Genomic DNA, 25,117 nt, shown 5'->3' on the forward strand with positions numbered 1-25,117 from the left:
TCCAGACAAAACACTAAAATCAGTTTATTAACTGGAACAAGGAGGTTTTCAGGGATCACAAGGGAGAAAGATGTGAAAGGTCAGAACTAGTTAAATCTATACAGTTAAAACATGCATTTTAAATCGTAAATTTTACCAATCTAAGGAAAATGCAAAGCAAGCAGGTTTTCGCACCCCGCCCGCTATTGCAAGCGGTTCACAGTTCTTCGTACCCAGGAGGGATTTCCTTCCCGCCTTGGTGCATCCTCCCCAGTCCAAGGCCTCTGTGGCCTTTCAAGGCATATCCTTGATTTCTGTAAAGATGGGAGAGGAGAGGTGAAAATGGAGGCAATTCTCCCTTCTGCTTTTATACCATTCTCTTCTTTGAGATTCAAGCTCCAGCCAGGGGGCAGGCAACAATCAGTCTGTGGCCAAAGTGAGCATCCAGCCGTCCTTCTGGTGAATTGTAACTCTCTTGTTCACAGCTCCACAGCTGGTGAATGGCCAGCTAAGCAATTAAGGGCCACTTAGCACCTAGCTGGTCTGCAGGTACCATTGTCTCTAAAGAGTGAGTCTTCATTCTGGGCGTTTTCCAGCTTTCCAGCATGTAACAAATGTACAGCAAACTCTCAGAGCTCCATGGACAGCGCTGATAGACACATTTCAACAGGACAATAATATTCACCACTTGATAACTTTTCCTAGGATACTTCACAAGACATACTTTGGAGAAGATTTATCCTTCTGTAAACGTGGTGGCCATAAGAGTGTAGACCAGTGGTTCTCAAAAGTGTTTCACTGGCCCCCCCTTCTTTGTGTGTGTGGTCATTTACGCCCCCGCCCTCACAAGCACATATATGGCCACCCAGCTCTAAAGGCAGAGTCGCTGCTGGCAATGCGCCCGGCTCTGAAGGCCTCCAGCAGCAGCACAGAAGTAAGGGTGACCGAGTGAAAAGTGATATTCGTCAACATCACTGTTCACAGCAGACTTATCACCCCATTGCCACCCTGATTTCTGCCTTGCTGCTCCACCTGGCTTTTGAGAGCCTGAGCATTTATCCCCAACTCCCAGATAGGCCAGGTCCTTCTTCAAGAGTCCCAGCCAGAGGTCACGCCTCCCTTGACATATTCCTGTGCCTCCATTGGGAGGACATGCCCCACAGTTTGAGAATTACTAGTGTAGACAGTCACCATTGCGATCGGAACCCAAGATGGTAACACCTGCTCCTTTCTGTCTGTGGGATCCCCAGAGAAAATGTCCGAGCAGGAGAGAGGAACAGATCTCACTGATATTAACCTTGCAAAACACATTTTGGTGATTTCAGCTATAAACATTCCCTCCATCCTTCAGCCCCTAACCCCAGTGATTTCAAGGAGAGGGAGCTGGAATTGGGCAGGTGACATGAGCGATGGGTATAATCTCTGAATTAACAGAATACAGGAACCCTTTCCATAAATTGTTAACCTCTAAAAACATATAGCTAAACAGACCAGGACAGTTACCCCTCTTCCAAGTCTTTAACATGTTTACATTTTAAACTCTAGCTTCATGAAGGTGGAAACACTTTTAAAATCTCATTCTAAAAGTTGAATCTGAGTCAATTACATACAAGTTGCTTAACCCTTTCTTACCATGTGTCAAAGAAATTTAAATCTTGTGTGGATTCTTCCATGTTTAACGAGGTCTGACGTCCGTATGAAACTTTTCCCACATTCCAAGCACTTGTGGGGTCTCTCTCCTGTGTGGTTTTTCTGATGATAACCAAGGCCTGAACTCGAAGTGAAACTTTTCCCACATTCCAAGCACTTGTGGGGTCTCTCTCCTGTGTGGCTTTTCTGATGATAACCAAGGCCTGAACTCGAAGTGAAACTTTTCCCACAGTCCAAGCACTTGTGGGGTCTCTCTCCCGTGTGGCTTTTCTGATGATAACCAAGGCCTGAACTCGAAGTGAAACTTTTCCCACAGTCCAAGCACTTGTGGGGTCTCTCTCCTGTGTGGCTTTTCTGATGATAACCAAGGCCTGAACTCGAAGTGAAACTTTTCCCACAGTCCAAGCACTTGTGGGGTCTCTCTCCTGTGTGGCTTTTCTGATGATAACCAAGGCCTGAACTTGAAGTGAAAGTTTTCCCACAGTCCAAGCACTTGTGGGGTCTCTCTCCTGTGTGGCTTTTCTGATGATAACCAAGGCCTGAACTCGAAGTGAAACTTTTCCCACAGTCCAAGCACTTGTGGGGTCTCTCTCCTGTGTGGACGGCCTGATGACGAACAAGGCCTGATTTCCCCTTGAAACTTTTCCCACAGTCCAAGCACTTGTGGGGTCTCTCTCCTGTGTGGCTTTTCTGATGATAACCAAGGCCTGAACTTGAAGTGAAAGTTTTCCCACAGTCCAAGCACTTGTGGGGTCTCTCTCCTGTGTGGCTTTTCTGATGATAACCAAGGCCTGAACTCGAAGTGAAACTTTTCCCACAGTCCAAGCACTTGTGGGGTCTCTCTCCTGTGTGGCTTTTCTGATGATAACCAAGGCCTGAACTCGAAGTGAAACTTTTCCCACAGTCCAAGCACTTGTGGGGTCTCTCTCCTGTGTGGACGGCCTGATGACGAACAAGGCCTGATTTCCCCTTGAAACTTTTCCCACACTGCAAGCACTTATGGGGTTTTTCTCGTGTGTGGATTGCCTGATGATTAACAAGCTGTGACTTCCGCTTGAAACTTTTCCCACACTGCAAGCACTTATGGGGCCTCTTTCCTCTGTGGACTGCCTGATGTTGAACAAGGGTTGACCTTAGTATGAAACTTTTCCCACAGTCCAACCACTTGTGGGGTCTCTCTCCTGTGTGGATTGCCTGATGATGAACAAGGTCTGATTTCCGCTTGAAACTTTTCCTACAGTGCAAGCACTTGTGGGGTCTCTCTCCTGTATGGACTGCCTGATGACGAACAAGGTCTGATTTCCCCTTGAAACTTTTCCCACAGTGCAAGCACTTGTGGGGTCTCTCTCCTGTGTGGCTTTTCTGATGATAACCAAGGCCTGAACTCGAAGTGAAACTTTTCCCACAGTCCAAGCACTTGTGGGGTCTCTCTCCTGTGTGGGTTTTCTGATGATTACCAAGGCCTGAACTCGAAGTGAAACTTTTCCCACAGTCCAAGCACTTGTGGGGTCTCTCTCCTGTGTGGATTGCCTGATGATTAACAAGCTCTGACCGCCATCTGAAACTTTTCCCACAGACCAAGCACTTGTGGGGTTTTTCTCCTTTGTGAATTCTTTTATGTTTAAGAAGGTAAGATTTCTGCATGAAAATTTTCCCACAGTCCAAGCACTTATGGGGCGTCTTTCCTGTGTGGACTGCCTGATGTTGAAGAAGGGTTGACCTTAGTTTGAAACTTTTCCCACAGTCCAAGCACTTGTGGGGTCTCTCTCCTGTGTGGCTTTTCTGATGATAAGCAAGGCCTGATTTCCCCTTGAAACTTTTTCCACACTCCAAGCACTTGTGGGGTCTCTCTCCTGTGTGGCTTTTCTGATGATAACCAAGGGCTGATCTCCAAGTGAAACTTTTCCCACAGTCCAAGCACTTGTGGGGTCTCTCTGCTGTGTGCCTTTTCTGGTGATAACTAAGGGCTGATGTCGAAGTGAAACTTTTTCCGCAGTCCAAGCACTTGTGGGGTCTATCTCCACTGTGGATTCTCTGATGATTAACAAGGCTTGAGCTCACTGTGAAACTTTTCCCACACTCCAAACACTTATGGGATCTTTCTCCTTTGTGAATTGTTTTATGTTTAAGAACGTCTGATTTCCGCTTGAAACTTTTCCCACAGTCCAAGCACTTGTGGGGTCTCTCTTCTGTGTGGACTGCCTGATGTTGAACAAGGTCTGACCTGTGTATGAAACTTTTCCCACAATCCAGGCATTTATGGGGTCTCTCTCCTGTGTGGACTGCCTGATGTTTAACAAGGTGTGACCTGTGTATGAAACTTTTCCCACAATCCAAGCATTTATGGGGTCTCTCTCCTGTGTGGACTGCCTCATGAATAACAAGGTCTGACCTCCATATAAAGCTTTTCCCACAGTCCAAGCACTTGTGGGGTTTTTCTCCTTTGTGAATTCTTTTATGTTTAAGAAGGCATGATTTCTGCATGAAACTTTTCCCACAGTCCAAGCACTTATGGGGTCTCTCTCCTGTGTGGATTGCCTGATGACGAACAAGGTCTGATTTCTGCTTGAAACTTTTCCCACAGTCCAAGCACTTGTGGGGTCTCTCTTCTGTGTGGCTTTTCTCATGTGAATCTAGTGCTGACTTTGAACTGAAACATTTCCCGCATTCAACGCATTGAATGGGCTTGTCTACAGTGTGGCTTCTCCCATGGTCATTGAGATCTGTGCGCTTATTGAAGCTTTCCCCACTGTCCAAGCATTGAAATGGTTTCTCTCCCGTATGGACTGTCTGATGTGTAACAAGTTGTGATCTCACAATGAATCCTTTCCCACACTCAAGGCAGTGCCAGAGTGTCTCTTCCTTGGGATTTGTCTGCTGCTCTCTGGGATTCTTGTCTCCACCCCCACCGTTAAGAGATTCATCCACTTTCTTCCTGGGTTGGTTTATCAGAAGCCTCTCTGACCTGTGCCAATTTCCCCAGGCTTCTCTCTGATTCCAGCAATGGGAAAAATTCCCTTCAGCTCTTCCCAAAAAGGTCCCCTGTGGTTCCACTTCCCCAGGAACTGCCTCATGATGATTCCCCTCCTTCTTCTCACTCCCTCGCTCAGCACCTGCTGGGAGAGACACAATCCAGAGAGGAGTCATTGTGCTGGGGAGAAAGAGGAATAGCACTGAGGGAAAAGCCAACACAAAGACTGAGCAGTTGCATTCTGCCTCCACATCCCACCCAAACACTTACAAGAAAGGAGAGACAGAAAGGGTGGAATGGTGTGAGGAATATCTGCTGACCATAGCCCTGCTCTCGGTGAGATGAAGAAGAACTGAGGGCGTTACTCACATCATATTTTGGGATTCTCAACTTTTTCCTTCATTCCCTAGATGGTTTCTCTGTCAGTCCTCACCTTTGCTGGTGCATCTCAGAAGCCTTCTGTCCTTGAAATCCTGGAGATCGGACACCCACAGCTCTTCCCCTCGTTCCAGCCGGGCGATAAGCTCAGGTTTGGGAATGGGAAATCCTGTGCAGAAGGTGAAATGTGTCCAGATCAGGGTGCATGGACCATCGGTGGAGGATTTGTCACAAAGGACGTTCCGTGAGTGGAACCTGTCCCTGTGCTCTGCTGGAGGAACTTGGAATCCAAGAGGATGGGAACAGGGTCACTGAGCCCCCTTATGCAGAGGACATTGTCTGGGGAGGTGAGTTGAATTATTACTACACCCTCACTAGGCGTTCCCAGGATCTGTGCGCTCTGGGGGCCTTGCTGACTCACACAATGGTCTCGACTTCAGCCTGCCTCTTTCTAAACCTGCAGAGCCCAGAGCCCTCCCCATGCCTGGAGCTATTCCCAAGGAGGGAGATGAACAGAGATTGTATGTGCAGCCAAGAAACAATACAGAGAAGAAAAAACAATGCGGATTCATGCCCCTTTGAAAGCTGGAGGGGTGGGGATGGTTTAGCTTGTCCATTGAGTTTTGACTCCCGTGTCCCAGTGGAGAGGGCACTGAAATGCATGTATTTCTCACATGGCAGCTGTGCATTATGGATCCCATTCGCCTCTGCTGTAACTGACCAGGGAAAAACCTCACCACATTAAGACACGTAGACCCCACAGCTTCTAATAACTGAGGGGACGGGAATCCCTTACCCAGCGAGGTCACCGTCTCATAGTTCTCCTGCATGACGTCTCTGTAGAGGGCTCTCTGAGCGGGGTCCAGCAGAGCCCCCTGCCCCTGGGTGAAATAAATAGCCACCTCCTCGAAGGTCACCGGCATCTGAAACACCAAGAGTCCCCCACTCAGCACCTGCTGCCCCAGCCACAATCCAACTACTCATGGGAAAGGAAAAAAAAAACATGAAGCTGTGGGAGGGCCAGAGTAGCAGAATCCCACCCACACCCTGCTGAGAACAGCCAGGAGGCTTCAGGGGGCGGAGAAGGTGAGAGCTCCCTGTCCGCCCCAGCACAAGGAGCACGGCAGGATATTCTCATTTCCCACACGCCTGCCAGCCACAGACTGGGACAGGAAGCAGAGCTCTGAGCTGGGGACAGGGACAGGAATCCTGACAGCTTCCCTTCATATTTCACAGCAGCCCCAGGCAAGTGGGTTCAGGATCCAGCGCTGGGAGCCTGGAAAATGTTCCCAGCCCTGCCGAGGTGGTTATATCCTGCCTGAGAAATGGGGGAATGTCCCCTTCCCCTTTCCCTGCCACAATAGGCCTACTTAGTAAATCAGTAGGTTAATCAAACCCTCTCTCCTCCCTCCACCGCCCAGCAGCTCCCTGAAAATCCCCTACCTGAGCTGGCTCCAACACAGCCATTTCCCTTCTCTGTCCCCTGGAAGACTGGCCGATCTTTGGTGAAACGTGGTCCTGATTCCTCAGCCTGTCGGGGCGAGAGGGAGGTTACAAAAGGGGCTTCTGTCCGTGTCTCACCCCAATTCCCCCCAGACTCTTCAGATCCTCCCACTAACAGCATCTCTGAGCCAAATGCTAAAGAAAAGGGAAGAACCAAAAGGGCCACTTTGGGAGATTTCCCCCCATTGCAGTGTAAACCCCTCTGCCTTAACAATACCTGCAGACCTCTGGTGGTGTCACCTGAAGATTGAGCTGCCCTGGACTCCCCCGGCAGCCCCCAGGGACAGGCAGGAAGAGGCTTAACCCAATTGGCCCATCCGCGCACCCCCCTGCCTGAGACAGCAGTGACTCCGGTCTGACTCTGGTGTGGCTGAGATCTGAACCCTACAGGGAAATCAGACCACGGCCCTGGGCAGCCCCCAACACTCAGGGCACACAGACCCCACAACCACAGGGGTGTCTGACAATAACGCACTCAGAGCCGGGTGGGGGGTTTGGGTTTTTTCCTTGTAGCTTCTGCACCCTGAGGGGTTAGTCCCCTGATCACTCCCAAAGCTGAGAAGAGTTTCTCTCCGCCCGCCTGCCCACATCCCCCCTTTCCCTCGCTGTGCCCCCCACTCACATCCTCCCCCATTCCCGACCTCGCTCCCCTCAGCCCCACAGTCTCCCGATCCTCCTCCATTGCCCCATCTTCCCTTCCGTGCACCCCTGCCCCCATCCCAGCCTGCCCCCGGCATCCCCTGCACCGGCCTCCGGCCCCTCTTTATCCTCCTCCCCCTGCAGCCCAGATGTGACGGGGGCGGGTGCCGCTGCAAGGGGGGGATGGGAGGGTCTCTCTTACCTTCCCCCCGAGCGGGGCCCCCCGGGGCAGGGGCCGGGCCGGGAAGGGGCCCTGGCCGGGCTGGGGGCTCTGCCCTGGGAGAGGCTCCCGGGGAGCAGCGGGCAGGGCCCGGCTGGAGGTTCCCCTCTCCCGGCTGCAGCCCGGGCTCCGGGCTCCTAGCACCAGCCGCCGGGGCGCGGGGATCTCGCCGGGAGCCAGAGTCCCCGCAGCGGCTGCGAGTCACTTCCTGGGCCGGGCTGAGCCCCGCGATCGCTCCCCCCAGAGCCGCCCCCCAGCCGCTCCTGGGTCCTAGCGATCAACTCACCGAAGGATCAGCATCCCTGTGCCCGGCTCCTGTTACACTCACAGGCTCCAAGGTCACAAGGGACCATCATGAGCATCTTGCCCAGGGGTTCTCACCACCAAATTTGGTGGCCTCAGAGTGTGGCCAGCAACTCTCGCTGGTGCCCGCTCTCACACTTGCCCCTATAATCTAATTAACTTTAGTAGAAACCAATCAATATGCACAGAGGTAAGAGGGGGGAACACTCCCCCTAGTGTGGGGAACTTTTCTGCCTTCTACCGAGCACCAGAGGAACTGGCAAGCAAAAGGATCTGAGTCCTTTACCCAGAGGCCTGCATGACATCGAGGACCCCTCCCCTCTCCCCCGCCAGCCCGCTTCCACTCTGGACCCGTAACCCCAAGGCTGGGCCCAGGGCTCCTGAGGTGCTCGACCCCCAATCTTGTGATCACTCAGGAAAGCTGTCCCCACTGTGGGGTGTTCTCTCCACTCTGGATGCTTCCTTGATCATTGCACAGAGTTAAGAACAAATACAATTTATTAAACAGAAAGTAATATAAAAATAAAGAGAAAAGTGGAAAAGATGAAAGGAAAACATGTCACCTCGCTCTGTGGGGGGGGACCCCAAACAACCCTCTCTGGAATGCCAGGGCACTTCACAGTCTGTCCCTCCCACGTCCCAGTCCTCCTGCCCAGGCCCTGGGTGTGCTGCAGGCATGCCCAGGGTTAGACACTAACTCTGGTGTTGGCCTCAGGCTCTAGGTGGCAGGACCCTTCTTCCTAGCATCAGCTGCTTCCTGTCAGGGTTATGATCCCCCACCCAGTCTGGCCTGCAAGGCCTCTTGGCTGAGGGCCTCTCCTTCCCCTGGGCCCTTTGCCCAGGGTCCCCTTCGCTCACTGCTCCCGGCTGCTCCAGTTTCCCTCTGCCTCCAGCCCAGCCCAGCCCTCCTCTCTCCTTAGCCCCTCCTGCTCTGCTCTAGCCCAGCCAGCTCCAGCTGACACAAAGGAGAGGACCTGGCTGCTGACTCCCTCATTGGCCTGCCTGCCCTGTCAATCAGGCTGACCTACAGCATTGCCCCTCCCCCACCCCCACCCCCATCAGTCTCAGGGTCTTCATTTCTCATTGGCCCTCCCCCTTTCTTTTGGTGTTCGGGGAAGGCCTAAGTAATGGCCAACCCATTAAGTTTCAGTAAGGGGCCAACAATCCCCTTACTCCTATAAACATGAAAATCATAGTTTCTTTATTGGCAGTTAGTAAATCCGCTGCTGTGAAAAACGGTATTTCTACGTTTGCTAAAAATTTTTTCAACCTCTCAGCTAGCGACTCGGGTTGCCAATTTGGAAATATTTTAAAAATGGACACTCAAGTCGGAATGCTGCAACCTCCCCTGCCCCGCCTCTTCCCCCCAAGGTCCCAACCCTGCCCCACCTCTTCCCTCCAAGGCCCTGCTCCGACTCCACCTCTTCCTCCAAGGGTCTACCCGCCCTCCACTTCTCTTTCCCCCTTCCCTGCCTAGGTCAGGAAGGGCTTGTCTGTGGAGCCGGGGCTGGGAGCTGCAGCTGCCCAGTGCAGGTAGGAGGCAGCCCCGGCTGAGTTGGGTCTAATGGGAGTGATGACCCAGTGCCTCCCCACCCGCAGTAACTCGACTTTGGCTGTCCGGTCAGTAGATGTGATCGGACACTGTCAGGTCCCCTTTTCCACTGGACTTCATGGTTGAAAACCGGGCACCTGGTCACCCTAACAGCACCCACTGTGCCAGAAGTGCTGGGAACGCGTCAGGGACAAGTTCTGCTTTCCGATGGTGGAGGAAGGAACCAGGGGGCAGGTGGGTTAGACTCAGTTCTGACCAGCAGGGAAGAATTCATTGGTCGAGATGAAACTACTGTAAAGTGGGTGCACAACTAAAGACTGCACTCAGAGTAGTTATTTATGGTCTGGTGTCAAACTGGGAGGGGAATGGTGCGGGGGGGGCGGAGGAGGGAGAAGCTCCAGGTGGCCTCCCTCGCTCTTTATGGGGAAGAGGGAGTGGGGGGGGGGCAGCCCAGCAGGGAACGGGGTCTAGATGGGGAGCAATTCACACAGAGCTTGTACCGCAGCCACGTTCCTGGGAGAGAGATGCTGCTGGAGTTGGCAGAGCGGGCTCTCAGTTCCCCACATTGCCCCTCCTAGGTCGGTGGAAGTGCTCCTGGTGAGGACACACCCCACCGACCCAAGGAGGACAGTGTGGACATCATCGACCGCAATCATTACTGGAGTGGTTATAAGTCAACCTAATACAGGTCAACTTAAGTTTGCAGTGTTGACGTACCCTTACAAACAAAAGGATTTCTCTAACCCAAAAGCTTTCAGCAGTCCATGCTCTTTGGAAAGCCTTCCAGCTCGGACCACTCCCCCAGCTCAATGATGCTCCTACTGTCTTTCAAGGGATCTTGCTGCCCTGAGTAGAGATGGGGCCAGAACCCCTTTCTCCACTTCTTGTACTTGGATCCTATATACTTGAAAAGTCTTTGCTGGGTCATGGGGTCAGGGAACTCCGTGGCATAAGTGAGCTACACACTGTACTACAGATGAATTGTAAGTTTCTTTGTTTACCCCTTTCTTCCTGTTGGTGGAAATCTCAGAGAATCCTTTAAGACTCAAAATCCGGGGAAGAAATTTACCCATTTTCTTCTCCAGTGGCTAAACCAGCTTTGCTTCTCGCCTCATTATTCGGCTGTATTAGTAACAAAAGTTTTAGCATCATCATAAAAGAAAGAGAACGAAAGAGAAAACAACCTTCCCATCTACAAATGATCTGGACCAAACCTAGAAAAAGCCGGGAAGCAATTTTACCAATAGATGGAAATGGGGCTCTAAGATCTGAAGATCCAACTGTGCTTTGAAGTTCATTGAGATTTCCCTGCCAACTCCAAGTGTCTGTGACACTTCCTTCTCCAGCCCTCCGGAGTCTGACTAAGATCATAGACATCAAAGCTGTGACTCCTAAGCATGGAGAGCCAGGGACAGGGTGGTACGTGACACCGTGGGAGATGGAGGGATAGAACGGAGGCAGGTTAAACTTTCCATGGCTGGGACAGAGGCTGCTGTGTGGAGAGAGGAGCGTGACAGTGAGAGGGGAAGGAGGGAATCTCTCGCACTCACCCCGTTGCCCTGAAATAGCACAGAAGCGAAAACTCCACATTTTACTGTCCCTTCTCCCACCTTTTTAGCATCTGGTTAATTCTGGCCCATAAGGGATAAAATGTAAAAGCAGTAAATGCTTGACTATCTGGGAATGAGACAACCTGGCCCCAAAGGGGGAACTCAGGGACTAGCAATCACTCTGCTAAAGGGAGGTCAGGCGTCAGAAACTGTGTTCCCGGCAGGCTACGCAGCTGCACTGCAGGCTATGGAGGGCCGTGGAGGCAGGCAGGGAGAGGAGCCCCTCCCCAGGCTTGGCCCAGGTCCATTGGAGCTGCTGGGGAGTGGAACCCCTCCCTCAGCATGGCCGAGGACCACAGGAGCCGCCGTGGCTGTGGAGAGCTGCCTCTGACCTGGCCCCAAACTCCTGTGGTGAGAGAGGGCTGGGGGAGTCCTCTCTCCACTGCAGTCTGAACCCCAAACCCCTCATCCCCAGTCCCAACCCCCACATGCCTAGCCAGAGCACTCACCCCTCCGCACCCCATCCCTCTGTCCCAGCCCTGAACCCCCTCTCACACGTCAACCTCCACATCCCCAGCCCCACCCCAGAGCCTGCACCTGAATCCAGAGCCCTCACCCCCTGCACCTCATCCCTGTCCCAGTCCTGAGCCAGTTCCCACACTCCGAATCCCTCGGCCCCACCCCCACCCCATTAATTTTGTTCTGTGCACCAATATGGAGATGATGTGTCACATACTGGTGCGTAGAACCAAATTCATTCCGCACTTGGACGTAAAAACTGAGGGAACACTGGTCAGAACGCATCAGATGCTGAGCGGGGTCCAGCAGAGCCCCCTGCCCCTGGGTAAAATACACAGCCACCTCCTCCAAGGTCACCGGCATCTGAAGCAACAAGAGTCCCCCGCTCAGCACTTGCTGCCCCTGCCACAGTCCCACTAATCATGGCAAAGAAAGAAAAGAGTGAAGGCCAGAGTAGCAGAATCCCACAGGCACCTGCTCAGAGCGGCCAGGAGGCTCCAGGGGCTGGGAGACGGTGAGAGCGCCTTGTCCCACCAGCACAGGGAGAAGGGGAGGGTCTTCTCATTTCTCACATGCCTGCCGGCCACAGGCTGAGTCGGCAAGCAGAGCTCTGAGCTGGGGATGGGGACAGGAATCCCGACAGCTTCCCTTCATATTTCACAGCAACTATTACGAATTATTCCAGTTAGGACAGACACAGTTCGTTTCTAGGCTGAGGCAACCAAATAAAGACAGACTGCAGAGTGTCTCAGAGTTTGTAGGTTTATTACGTTCGAGCGTGGTACCGTTTTCTTAAGCAGAGCGGGACCCCGATTACAGGTTACACAAAGATTATATACTGTTGGCAAAACATCCTGCCTGTGTGCCTCGGGGCGGGGGGTGGGGTGGGGGAGGCCTAACCCAATAAACAGGCCTTCTCCTTATCTATCACCAGTCCCCTGTAGCCACCTTCCCGCTGCAAAAACGCTGAATTAGCAGCTATTTCAGGCATGTCGGCTGGTTCCTGTCTCCTTTGTTTCTCTTCTCTTGAAACTGTCCAGACTGTCCACCCTGAAGGATCCTCCTCCCTTGGTACGTGGTGTGCTCGCTTCTAGTTAATGGCCGACAGGAAACCCAAAATGGAGTCACATATGCTAACAGGGTTAATTTCCCCTAACAATTATGAACAGGAGGCTGCCAGGCAACTTTCCAACACCACAATCTAAAGGCCACTGTCCTCCGATCCCACTGAGGAGTACCAAAAGAAACTACATCAACTGCTCAAGAAACTCCCTGCAACAGCACGGGAACAAATCCCTGCAACAGCACGGGAACAAATCTACACAGACAGACCCCTAGAGCCCCGACCAGGGGTATTCTATCTGCTACCCAAGATCCATAAACCTGGAAACCCGGGACACCCCATCATCTCAGGCATCGGCACTCTTACAGCAGGATTATCTGGCGATGTGGACTCTCTCCTCACACCCTATGCTACCAGCACTCCCAGCTGTCTTCGAGACACCACCGACTTCCTGAGGAAGTGAGGAGGGCTTTAAACTAGGTTCACCGGGAGAAGGAGACCAAAGCCCTGAGGTAAGTGAGCAAGCAGGATACCGGGAGGAAGCACAGGCAGGAACGTCTGTGCGGGGAGCGCTCCTACCTCAAACTGAGAATGAGGGGCCATCAGCAGGTTATCTCAAGTGCCTATATACAAATGCACAAAGCCTTAGAAACAAGCAGGGAGAACTGGAGGTCCTGGTGAAGGCAAGGAATTATGACGTGATTGGAATAACAGAGACTCGGTGGGAAAACTCAATGACTGGAGTACTGTCATGGATGGTTATAAACTGTTCAGGAAGGACAGGCAGGGCAGAAAAGGTGGGGGAGTAGCACTGTATGTAAGGGAGCAGTATGACTGCTCAGAGCTCCGGTACGAAACTGCAGAAAAACCTGAGTGTCTCTGGATTAAGTTTAGAAGTGTGAGCAACAAGAGTGATGTCGTGGTGGGTGTCTGCTACAGACCACCGGACCCGGGGGATGAGGTGGATGAGGCTTTCTTCCGGCAGCTTGCAGAAGCTACTAGATCGCACGCCCTGGTTCTCATGGGCGACTTTAATCCTCCTGATATCTGCTGGGAGAGCACTACAGCGGTGCATAGACAATCCAGGAAGTTTTTGGAAAATGTAGGAGACAATTTCCTGGTGCAAGTGCTGGCGGAGCCAACTAGGGGGAGAGCTTTTCTTGACCTGCTGCTCACAATTCACCGGGAAGAATTAGTAGGGGAAGCAAAAGTGGATGGGAATCTGGGAGGCAGTGACCATGAGTTGGTCGAGTTCAGGATCCTGACACAGGGAAGAAAGGTAAGCAGCAGAATACGGACCCAGGACTTCAGGAAAGCAGACTTTGACTCCCTCAGGGAACTGATGGGTAGAATCCCCTGGGGGAATAACATGAGGGGGAAAGGAGTCCAGGAGAGCTGGCTGTATTTCGAAGAGTCCCTGTTGAGGTTACAGGGACAAACCATCCCGATGTGTCGAAAGAATAGTAAATATGGCAGGCGACCAGCTTGGCTTAACGGTGAAATCCTTGCGGATCTTAAACATAAAAAAGAAGCTTACAAGATGAGGAAGATTGGACAAATGACCACGGAAGAGTATAAAAATGTTGCTCGGGCACGTAGGAATGAAATCAGGAGGGCCAAATCGCACCTGGAGCTGCAGCTAACAAGAGATGTTAAGGGTAACAAGAAGGGTTTCTTCAGGTATGTTGGCAACAAGAAGAAAGCCAAGGAAAGTGTGGGCCCCTTACTGAATGAGGGAGGCAACGTAGTGACAGAGGATGTGGAAAAAGCTAATGGACTCAATGCTTTTTTTGCCTCTGTCTTTACGAACAAGGTCAGCTCCCAGACTGCTGCGCTGGGCAACACAGCATGGGGAGTAGGTGGCCAGCCCTCTGTGGAGAAAGAAGTGGTTAGGGACTATTTAGAAAAGCTGGACGTGCACAAGTCCATGGGGCCGGATGCGTTGCATCTGAGAGTGCTAAAGGAGTTGGCGGCTGTGATTGCAGAGGCATTGGCCATTAGTTTGAAAATTCATGGCGATCGGGGGAAGTCCCGGACGACTGGAAAAAGGCTAATGTAGTGCCCATCTTTAAAAAAGGGAAGGAGGAGGATCCTGGGAACTACAGGCCAGTCAGCCTTACCTTAGTTCCCGGAAAAATCATGGAGCAGGTCCTCAAGGAATCAATCCTGAAGCACTTGCATGAGAGGAAAGTGATCAGGAACAGTCAGCATGGATTCACCAAGGGAAGGTCATGCCTGACTAATCTAATCGCCTTCTATGATGACATTACTGGTTCTGTGGATGAAGAGAAAGCAGTGGATGTATTGTTTCTTGACTTTAGCAAAGCTTTTGACACAGTCTCCCACAGTATTCTTGTCAGCAAGTTAAAGAAGTATGGGCTGGATGAATGCACTATAAGGTGGGTAGAAAGTTGGCTAGATTGTCAGGCTCAACGGGTAGTGATCAATGGCTCCATGTCTAGTTGGCAGCCGGTATCAAGTGGAGTGCCCCAAGGGTCGGTCCTGGGGCCGATTTTGTTCAATATCTTCATAAATGATCTGGAGGATGGTGTGGATTGCACTCTCAGCAAATTTGTGGATGATACTAAACTAGGAGGAGTGGTAGATATGGTGGCAGGTAGGGACAGGATACAGAGGGACTTAGACAAATTGGAGGATTGGGCCAAAAGAAATCTCATGAGGTTCAACAAGGATAAGTGCAGGGTCCTGCACTTAGGATGCAAGAATCCAATGCACCGCTACAGACTAGGGACCGAATGGCTAGGCAGCAGTTCTGCGGAAAAGGACCTAGGGGTGACAGTGGATGAAAAGCTGGATAGGAGTCAACAGTGTGCCCTTGTTGCCAAGAAGGCCAATGGCATTTTGGGATGTATAAGTAGGGGCATAGCCAGCAGATCGAGGGACGTGATCGTTCCCCTCTATTCGACATTGGTGAGGCCTCATCTGGAGTACTGTGTCCAGTTTTGGGCCCCACACTATAAGAAGGATGTAGAAAAACTGGAGAGAGTCCAGCGAAGGGCTACAAAAATGATTAGGGGTCTGGAACACATGACTTATGAGGAAAGGCTGAGGGAACTAGGATTGTTTAGTCTGCAGAAGAGAAGAATGAGGGGGGATTTGATAGCTGCTTTCAGCTACCTGAGAGGTGGTTCCAAAGAGGATGGATCTAGACTATTCTCAGTGGTAGCGGATGACAGGACAAGGAGTAATGGTCTCAAGTTGCAGTGGGGGAGGTTTAGGTTGGATATTAGGAAAAACTTTTTTACTAGGAGGGTGGTGAAACACTGGAATGCGTTACCTAGGGAGGTGGTAGAATCTCCTTCCTTAGAAGTTTTTAAGGCCAGGCTTGACAAAGCCCTGGCTGGGATGATTTAATTGGGGATTGGTCCTGCTTTGAGCAGGGGGTTGGATTAGATGACCTCCTGAGGTCCCTTCCAACCCTGATATTCTTTGATTCTATGATTCTATGAAACTACAACGTATTGGTGATCTTCCTGAAAACACCATCCTGGCCACCATGGATGTAGAAGCTCTTTACACCAATATTCCACACAAGGATGGGCTACAAGCTGTCAGGAACATTATCCCTGATGAGGCCACGGCACACCTGGTGGCTGAGATTTGTGACTTTGTGCTCATCCACAACCATTTCAGATCTGGGGACTATTTATACCTTCAAGTCAGCAGCACTGCATGGCCCCACAGCATACCAACATCTTTATGGCTGACTTAGAACAACGCTTCCTCAGCTCTCGTCCCAGAGCGCCCCCTCCTCTATTTGCGCTACATTGATGACATCTTCATCATATGGACCCATGGGAAGGAGGCCCTTGAAGAATTCCACCTGGATTTCAACAATTTCCACCCCAGCATCGACCTCAGCCTGGACCAGTCCACACAAGAGATCCTGGACACTACAGTGCAAATAAGTGATGGTCACATAAATACCACCCTATACTGGAAACCTACTGACCTCTATACTTACCTACATGCCTCCAGCTTCCATCCAGGACACATCACACGATCCATTGTCTACAGCCATGCCCCAAGATACAACCACTTTTGCTCCAATCCCTCAGGCAGAGACAAACACCTACAAGATCTTTATCAAGCATTCTTAAAACTACAATACTCACAGACTGACAAAGCAAGATGGAGACCCAGAAGTCACCTTCTACAGGACAGGCCCAACAAGGGAAATAACAGAACACCACTGGCCATCATGTACAGCCCCCAGCTAAAACCTCTCCACCGCATCATCAACGATGTACAACCTATCCTGGAAAACGATTCCTCATTCTCACAGACAGTAGGAGGCAGGCCAGTCCTCGCTTACAGACAGCTCCCAATCTGAACCAAATACTCACCAGCAACTACACACCATACCACAGAAATGCTAACCCAGGAACCAATCCCTGCAACAAATCCCATTGCCAAATCTGTCCCCGTATCTACTCTAGCGACACCATCATAGGACCCAACCATAACAGCCACGCCATTGATAAAGAACCAGAAAACAACCCTATAATCATGTAAAGCTAGGCTTCTGTCTTTTTTCTATGCTTATCTGTCCTTTCCCTATGTTTATGGGTAGAAAGAATTTGAACTATGTGTAACCTGTACTCCCCGTTTGGGGAAGGAATTCCTTATACAGATGGGCCTCCATGTTCATACCTCAAGACTCAGACCAACAGGGGTTGACCGGTTTGAACTGGAAGAGATATCACAAAGTATGTTGAACCAAGCTATCAAAGCTCTACCTTGTTCTTTGTTCTGGGCTTCGCCATATTCCTCTGTGTAGGAATTGGTGAGCCCTTCAGCTGTTGTACTTGCTAGCATTAAAGTGCCTCTTTTTATCTAAGAGTCCTGACTCTGTGTTTGTTTGGCTAATACAGAAGTCCAGGGAAGGCTACCCTCCCAACCCTAGACGGGAGGGAAACTCTTTTTCCCTAACAAAATTGGGGGCTCGTCCGGGATTGCCGCTTCTCCGGACCGGTGGACGGTTGGGACTCTGAATCCTTCTTGCTGGCACCTGGGTTGCTTTAACCCTGAAGGCTTCCCGTCTCGCTTCCACCCGCTGCTTCGGCTAAATAAGGCATCCCTAAAGGCACTAGGGTCCAAACCTATTGGTGAACACCGGCCGGTGGGAACTTGGTGAGTTCTGAATTTTTCCTTTGTGATTGTCTAGACAACAGTCAGGGGTTCTGTCTTTTGGAAAAGACGGAAGGGGGGTCCAGTAGAATTGTCGATCCTTCTACGCCCCTGGGCTATATGTTAAAACATTATGATAGGGATATCAAGGCCTTACAATCGGATAGCAACAAAGCTGTGTATAAGTTTATATTTTTGTGTCAAGGTCCCTGGGTGGGAATGACGCAAGACGACCCAGAGCCAGGAAATCGCTGGCCGGGGGAAGGAACATTTGAGTTACATACTGTTGTTCAACTACGGAAAGCACTGTATGATTTGAAACCGCAGCAACTAAAGTATTCAGATGTATGGATAAGAGAGGCCGAACGGCGCAAAAGCACCAGTGGAACTACTAGTTTACGAATTGAGGAAGAAAAACTTAAAGCATGCGGCCTCCACCCTATAATCCAGGATCCGGTGATGCTGACCGGAAGCCAAAAACGCCAAAGTCTATTTATCCCCAACTCCCATTGAAAGAAGCAGGGGATCCTATACCACTGGAAGAATGTACCTGGATATGGGGTGGGATACCACCGCCCGGCCCCGACGCACCCACGTCCCCGGAGAGTGACCGGGCGCACTACAGAGAGAGGAGCGGCCCCGCTCTCCCGCTAGCTACTGATGCACCCACATCCGACACAGAGCAGGGGGATGCTCAGGAGGCTGGCACCTCTACAAGGGAGGTGGCAAATCTTGATCCGCGACACCTCAGTGATGCGACGCCTGCTAAAACCCGCTCTCAAGAGACACCTCAGGCAAAAGTTATTGGTGCTGTGATGGCTAGTGCAGTCCAAATGCCTATGCGACAACTACCAAGTGGTGTGGGGGGAACACAAATGGTGTATGTCCCTTTTACCAGCACGGATCTAATGAATTGGTCAGCTACTTTCCCCCCATTTCGAAAGTGTCCGGAAGAATTTATTAAAAAGTTGAAGGGTATTTTCACAATGTATAATTGTAACTATGATGATGTGGAGATGGTTTTGAATCAAGTACTAAGTGAGGGTGAGAAGGCAACGGTGTATAAGAAAGCCAGAGAGATGGTACAAGGCAAGGAGACATATCCGCAAGGGAAACCTGAAATGGATTGGGATGTTCCGGAAAACATTTGTGTGTGGGATAATATGAGAAAGCGAATTTTAGAAGCATTAGAGGAGAAGTCTAAGCCTGTTTATGATTGGGGAAAGGTGGATGCATGTGTTCAGAAGCACGATGAACACCCAGGGGAATTTTTCCACTGCCTGAGTAAGGTTTCAAAAAACCATGGCGGTTTAGATCCAGCCTCCCCTGTAGCAAAAACACAAGTGATCAGCCAGTATGTAAAAAACTTATTACCATTCGCTCGGAAGTATGTGTGTAGTCAACCAGCTTATGAAAACAAAACGCTGGAGGAGGTGGTGGGTTTAGCAGCCCATGCTTGGAGGAATAGAAAGGAATTGGACACTAGGAGGTCCGAAAAGCTTCTTGATCTGCAGTTGCAAGGGTTCCAAGACAGCTCTCGGGGACGAGACGCCAGCCGTAGGAGGGGAGGCTTTCGAGGAAGAGGCGGAAGGGGAGGCAGCTCTACCCAGGGATGGGAACCATAAGGTCAGAACTTCCAGCCACAGCCCGGGAGGGCAGGGCCAGATGAGTGCCGGCGGTGCTGGCAAAAGGGACACTGGGCTGCCCAGTGTCCGAATTACCCCCCCGAGTCAGCTGACCCTCTTATGCAAGCCTACCAAAGGGTTCAGGAAAAGGGGCAAGAAGAAGGAGGTACTGATTGAAAGCTAGCTGCCCACAATGCCTCGCTCCCCCCGCCGGAAACCCCCTCCACTTCTTGGACAGTGCAGCTGGATGCAAACCATCTGGAACTTCCCGTTGTGGTGGGAGGAAAAACTTATTCAATGTTAGTTGACACCGGAGCAGATAGAAGTACTCTACAGGACCCCAACCTCCCTACTACTTCTGCAACTGTAAAGGCTATAGGCATTGGTGGCTCAGACGGAGAAATTGTTTTTCGCTCCGGGGGTCCATGCAGCTGCAAAGGCCGTCATTGCACAGTGTGGGTTGTGTCAACGATATAATCATCAGGGAGCAATCAAACCACAAGTTATGGGACATAGCAAACTACCTGAGTACCCATTTGCTGTGGTCCAGATGGACTTCATGGATTTACCACCAGTGACAGGACGAAAACACTTGCTTGTCCTGGTTGACCTTTTTTCAGGGTGGGTTGAGGCGTTCCCCACATCCGTTTTGCTACGGATACTGAAAAGCAGATGCAGTATCCGTAGCAAAGTGTCTCCTCAAGGATATTATTCCCCGCTTTGGAGTAATGACTCGTTTGGAAAGTGACCAAGGACCCCATTTCACTTCCCAAATTATTCAGCATATAGCGAAAGCCTTAGGCATAAAACAGGCCTTGCATACCCCCTATCATCCACAAAGCTCAGGAAAAGTGGAAAGGGTGAATGGGCTGATCAAAACCCAATTAGCAAAGCTATGTGAGCAAACTGGATTACAGTGGCCTGAAGTGTTACCCATAGTGTTAACCAACCAGTATAATACAGCCCATAGGAAACACTGGCTGACACCGTTTGAAATTCTATTTGGCCGACCCTTGCCAATCCCCCTAACCAATACAAACGGATTTGTCCCAGCGAAAACGTCGTTAATGGCGGGACAAGATAAGTTGGCGGGTTACTGTCGCATGTTGCAAGATGCGTTAAGTGACGCGTGGGCCAAAGTAAAGGATGCCCAACCTTTACCACTTGATACTTGTGGACACACTCTTTTTCCAGGTAACTTTGTCTGTGTTAAAATCCATCGAAGGAAGCATTGCCTGGAACCACGGTGGTCGGCCCCTGCTCAAGTCCTTCTGACTACTCCGACTGCGGTAAAGATCGAGGGCATTGATAGATGGGTGCACTGCAGCCACTGTAAAAAGGTTCCTGCTCCAACGTCTCCAACGACTGCCATCACAACCGCCGCTCCTACATGAACTGTGTACCGGTCGGTCAGCGGGATCAGAAGCAGTTACAGAATTCTGGGACATTGGTTATACTGTTACAAATTGTACTGCCTTGTGTTTTGTTTGTAGTTGTTAGTGTTTACAATGTATGTACGGTTACGGGCATTAACCTGGAACCTTGCCCTAGGGAGTTGGGACAAAAACACGTTTTTACAATTAGCCCAAAATCTAACCAACTCCTGGAATGTTAGTGACTGTTGGGTGCGTTCCGACTTCTCCTCACATTCATTGCAAGGGTTCCCCATTTTGCCGGTTCCAGTACTCCTTGATTCTTGGCAAAATGGTTTGGCGTGGTACGGCCAAAAGGGAAAAAGGGGCAGGGGACCCATGGATTTTAGGAAGTGGATCCCAAACCATCGCCCAGACTTGCTTGTTAAGGCCCCCTTGTGCGTAGAGAAGAGGTCACTGCACTCCCAAGGTAAAACCACTCTGGGAAAATACCCAAAGACCTCCACTCTGGGAAAATTCCTCTGTGTAGGAATTGGTGAGCCCTTCAGCTGTCGTACTTGCTAGCATTAAAGTGCCTCATTTTATCTAAGAGTCCTGACTCTGTGTTTGTTTGGCTAATACAGAAGTCCAGGGAAGGCTCCCCCCCAACCCTAGACGGGAGGGAAACCCTTTTTCCCTAACACCATCAGGGGCACATTCACGTGCACATCTACCAATGTGATCTATGCCATCATGGGCCAGCAATGCTCCTCTGCCACGTACATTGGCCAAACCGGACAGTCTCTATGTAAAAGAATAAATGGACACAAATACGACATCAGGAACGGTAACGTACAAAAGCCAGTAGGAGAACATTTCACTCTCCCTGGACATTCAATAACAGATTTAAAAGTAGCCATCCTTCAACCAAAAAACTTCAAACACAGACTTCAGAGAGAAACTCCAGAGCGACAATTCATTTGCAAACTTAACACCATCAATTTGGGCCTGAATAGGGACTGGGAGTGGCTGGCTCACTACAAAACCAATTTCCCTCTCTTGGTATTGACCCCTCCTCATCAGTCATTGGGAGTGGACCACGTCCATCCTGTGTGGATTCTCCCATTTTTAATGAGGTATGATCTCTGTCTGAAACTTTTCCCACAGTCTAAGCACTTGTGGGGTCTCTCTCCTGTGTGGATTATCTGATGATAAACAAGCTCTGAACTTCTTCTGAAAGTTTTCCCACAGTCCAAGCACTTATGGGGTCTCTCTCCTGTGTGGATTGCCTGATGTTTAACAAGGTGTGACCTCTGCATGAAACTTTTCCCACAGTCAGAGCACTTGTGGGGTGTCTCTCCTGTGTGGCTTTTCTTATGTGATGTTCATGCTGCCTTTAACTGAAACGTTTCCCACACTCGAGGCACTGAATGGGCTTCTCTCCAGTGTGGCTTCTCCCATGGTTATTAAGATCTGAGAGTTTATTGAAGTTTTTCCCACAGTCCAAGCATTGAAGGGGTTTCTCTCCAGTATGGATTGTCTGATGTGTCACAAGCCGTGATCTCACAATGAATCCTTTCCCACACTCAAGGCAGTGCCAGGGTGTCTCTTCCTTGGGATTTGTCTGCTGCGCTCTGGGATCTTCATCTCCTCCTCCACTGTTAAGAGATTCATCCACTTTGTTCCTGGGGAGGTTTCCCAGAAGCCTCTCTGACCTGTGCCAATTTCCCCAGGCTTCTCCCTCTTCCGTGCAGTCATAAAAATTCCCTTCAGCTCCTCCCACCAAGGGCCCCTGTGGTTGCACTTCTCCAGGGACTTCCTGATGACGATTCCCCTCCTCATTCTCACTCCCTCACTCAGCACCTGCTGGGAGAGACTCAACTGAGACAGGAGTCATTGTGCAAGGGAGAGAGAGGAATAGCACCGAGGGAAACCCAACAGAAAGACTGAGCAATTGGATTCTGCCTCCACATCCCACCCAAACACTGACAAGGAAGGAAAGCTGGGAAACAAACTCCTGCAGCTAAGAGGCTGGGTGGAATGCCGTGAGCGATAACTGCTGACTACAGCCCTGTCCTGGCTGAGATGAGGAAGAATTGAGGGCGTTATTCACACCTTATTTGGGGATTCTCAAACTTTTCCTTCATTCCCCAGATGGTCTCTGTGTCAGTCCTCACCTGTGCGGGTGCATCCCTTCCTTCCTCACAGGCCTGGAGATCGGGCACCCACGGCTCATCCCCTTGCTCCAGCTGGGTGATCAGCTCAGGTTTGGAAATGGGAACTCCTGTGCAGAGGGTGGAATCAGACCAGATCAGGGTGCATGGAGCATTGGTGGAGGATCTGTCACAAAGGACATTCCGTGAGTGGAACCTGTCCCTGTGCTCTGCTGGAGGAACGAGAAATCCAAGAGGATGGGAACAGGATCACTGAGCCCCCTTGCGCAGGGGGACTTTATTAGGGAGGTGATTTGAATTATTACTACACCCTTACTAGGCGTTCCAGGATCTGTGTACTCTGAGGGCTTTGCTGACTCACACAAAGCTCTGGACTTAAACCCCTCCTCTTTATAAACCTGCAGACCCCAGAGCCCTCTCCATAGCTGGAGCTATTCCCAGGGAGGGGGGTCCGTTGGGTTTTGACTACCATGTCCTCCTGGAGGGGGCACGGAGATGCAAGTGTCTCTCATGGCAGCTGTGCATAATGGAACCCATTCGCCCCTGATCTCACTGACCAGGGAAGAAACTGACCAAATTCAGATACACAGGCCCCACGGCTTCCAATAACGGAGGGGACAAGAATCCCTTACCCAGCGAGGTCACCGTCTTGTAGTTCTCCTGCATGACGTCCCTGTAGAGGGCTCTCTGAGCGGGGTCCAGCAGAGCCTCCTGCCCCTGGGTGAAATACACAGCCACCTCCTCCAAGGTCACCGGCATCTGAAACAACAAGAGTCCCCCACTCAGCACCTGCTGCCCCAGCCACAATCCCACTAATCATGGCAAAGAAAGAAAAATGTGAAGCTGTGGGTGGGCCAGAGTAGCACAATCCCACAGGCACCCTGCTCAGAGCAGCCAGGAGGTTCCAGGGACTGGGAGACGGTGAGAGCTCCATGTCCCCACAGCACACGGAGAAGGGGAGGGTCTCCTCATTTCCCACACGCTTGCCAGCCACGGGCTGAGACGGGAAGCAGAGCTCTGAGCCAGGGACAGGGACAGGAATCCTGACAGCTTCCCTTCGTATTTCACAGCAGCCTCTGGCCAGTAAGGTCAGACTCCAGCATTGGGAGTTTGGACAATGTTCCCAGCCCTGTGTAAGGGGGTTATATCCTGTTTGAGAATTGGGGGAATGTCCCCTCCACCGCTCTCCTTCCAGCAATGGGCCTACTCAGAAAATCAGCAGGTTTCTCACACCCTGTTTCCTCCCTGCCTCTCCCTCACCCGCCCAGCAGCTCCCTGAAAATCCCCTACCTGAGCTGGCTCCATCACAGCCATTTCCCTTCTCTGTCTCCTGGAAGACTGGCCGATCTTTAGTGAAACGTGGACCTGATTCCTCAGCCTGTCGGGGCGAGAGGGAGGTTACAGAAGGGGCTTCTGTCCATGTCACACCCCGATTCCCCCCAGACTCTTCAGAGCCTCCCAGTAACAGCATCTCTGAGCCAAATGTTAAAAAAAGGGAAGAACCCAAAGAGCCACTTTGGGGGATTGGCCCCCATTGCAGTGTAAGCCCCTCTCCCTTACCAATAGCTGGAGCCCTCTGGTGACAACACCTGATGAATGAGCTGCCCTGGACTCCCGCGGCAGCCCCCAGGGACAGGCAGGCAGAGACTGATCCCATTGGCCCATCCCCCTGCCTGAGCCAGAAGTGACTCCGGTCTCACTCTGGTGTGGCTGAGATCTGAATCCTGCAGGGAAATTAGACGAGAACCTCGGGCAGACCCCAACACTCATGAGACACTGACCCCACCAGCACGGGGGTGTCTGACAATGACACACTCTGAGCAGGGTGTGTGTGTGTGGGGGGGGGGGCGGGTGGACACCCGGTTTTTGCTTTGTAGCTTCTGCACCCTGAGGGGTTAGTCCCCTGATCGCTCCCAAAGCTGGTTTGACCAGTTCCAGGAGAAGAGCTTCTCTCCGCCCCTCCCACCTCGTGTCCCATGGGGCGGAGAAGCTGCCTGGGCATCTCCCCCCGCCCGCCTCCCCACATCCCCCCTTTCCCTCGCTGTGCCCCCCACTCACATCTTCCCCCATTCCCGACCTCGCTCCCCTCAGCCCCGCAGTCCCCCGATCCTCCTCCATTGCCCCATCTTCCCTTCCGTGCACCCCTGCCCCCATCCCAGCCTGCCCCCGGCATCCCCTGCACCCGTCTCCGGCCCCTCTTTATCCTCCTCCCCCTGCAGCCCAGATGTGACGGGGGGGGCCGCTGCAGGGGGGGATGGGAGGGTCTCTCTTACCTTGCCCCCGAGCGGGGCCCCCCGGGGCAGGGGCCGGGCCGGGAAGGGGCCCTGGCCGGGCTGGGGGCTCTGCCCTGGGAGAGGCTCCCGGGGAGCAGCGGGCAGGGCCCGGCTGGAGGTTCCCCTCTCCCGGCTGCAGCGCGGGCTCCGGGCTCCCAGCACCAGCCGCCGGGGCTCGGGGATCTCGTCGGGAGCCAGAGTCCCCGCAGCGGCTG

At 51.6% G+C, this 25,117-nt stretch overlaps 1 protein-coding gene across 1 annotated transcript; it reads right to left on the bottom strand.

The window, feature by feature from the left end:
- LOC140897517 (uncharacterized) lies at nt 1–25,117 on the bottom strand. The gene is made up of 8 exons (XM_073310236.1): nt 24,903–25,117; nt 24,190–24,353; nt 23,920–24,007; nt 23,262–23,388; nt 22,633–22,739; nt 22,021–22,321; nt 5,034–5,258; nt 1–4,745 (listed from the first exon to the last, which is right to left on the bottom strand). Exons 3-8 carry the CDS (start codon nt 23,941–23,943, stop codon nt 1,618–1,620), a joined length of 3,912 nt encoding a protein of 1,303 aa, XP_073166337.1. The 5' UTR covers nt 23,944–24,007; nt 24,190–24,353; nt 24,903–25,117; the 3' UTR covers nt 1–1,617.

The sequence above is a fragment of the Lepidochelys kempii genome, chromosome 14 (genome assembly GCF_965140265.1).
Source record: "Lepidochelys kempii isolate rLepKem1 chromosome 14, rLepKem1.hap2, whole genome shotgun sequence".
In the NCBI taxonomy this organism is placed as follows: Eukaryota; Metazoa; Chordata; order Testudines; family Cheloniidae; genus Lepidochelys; species Lepidochelys kempii.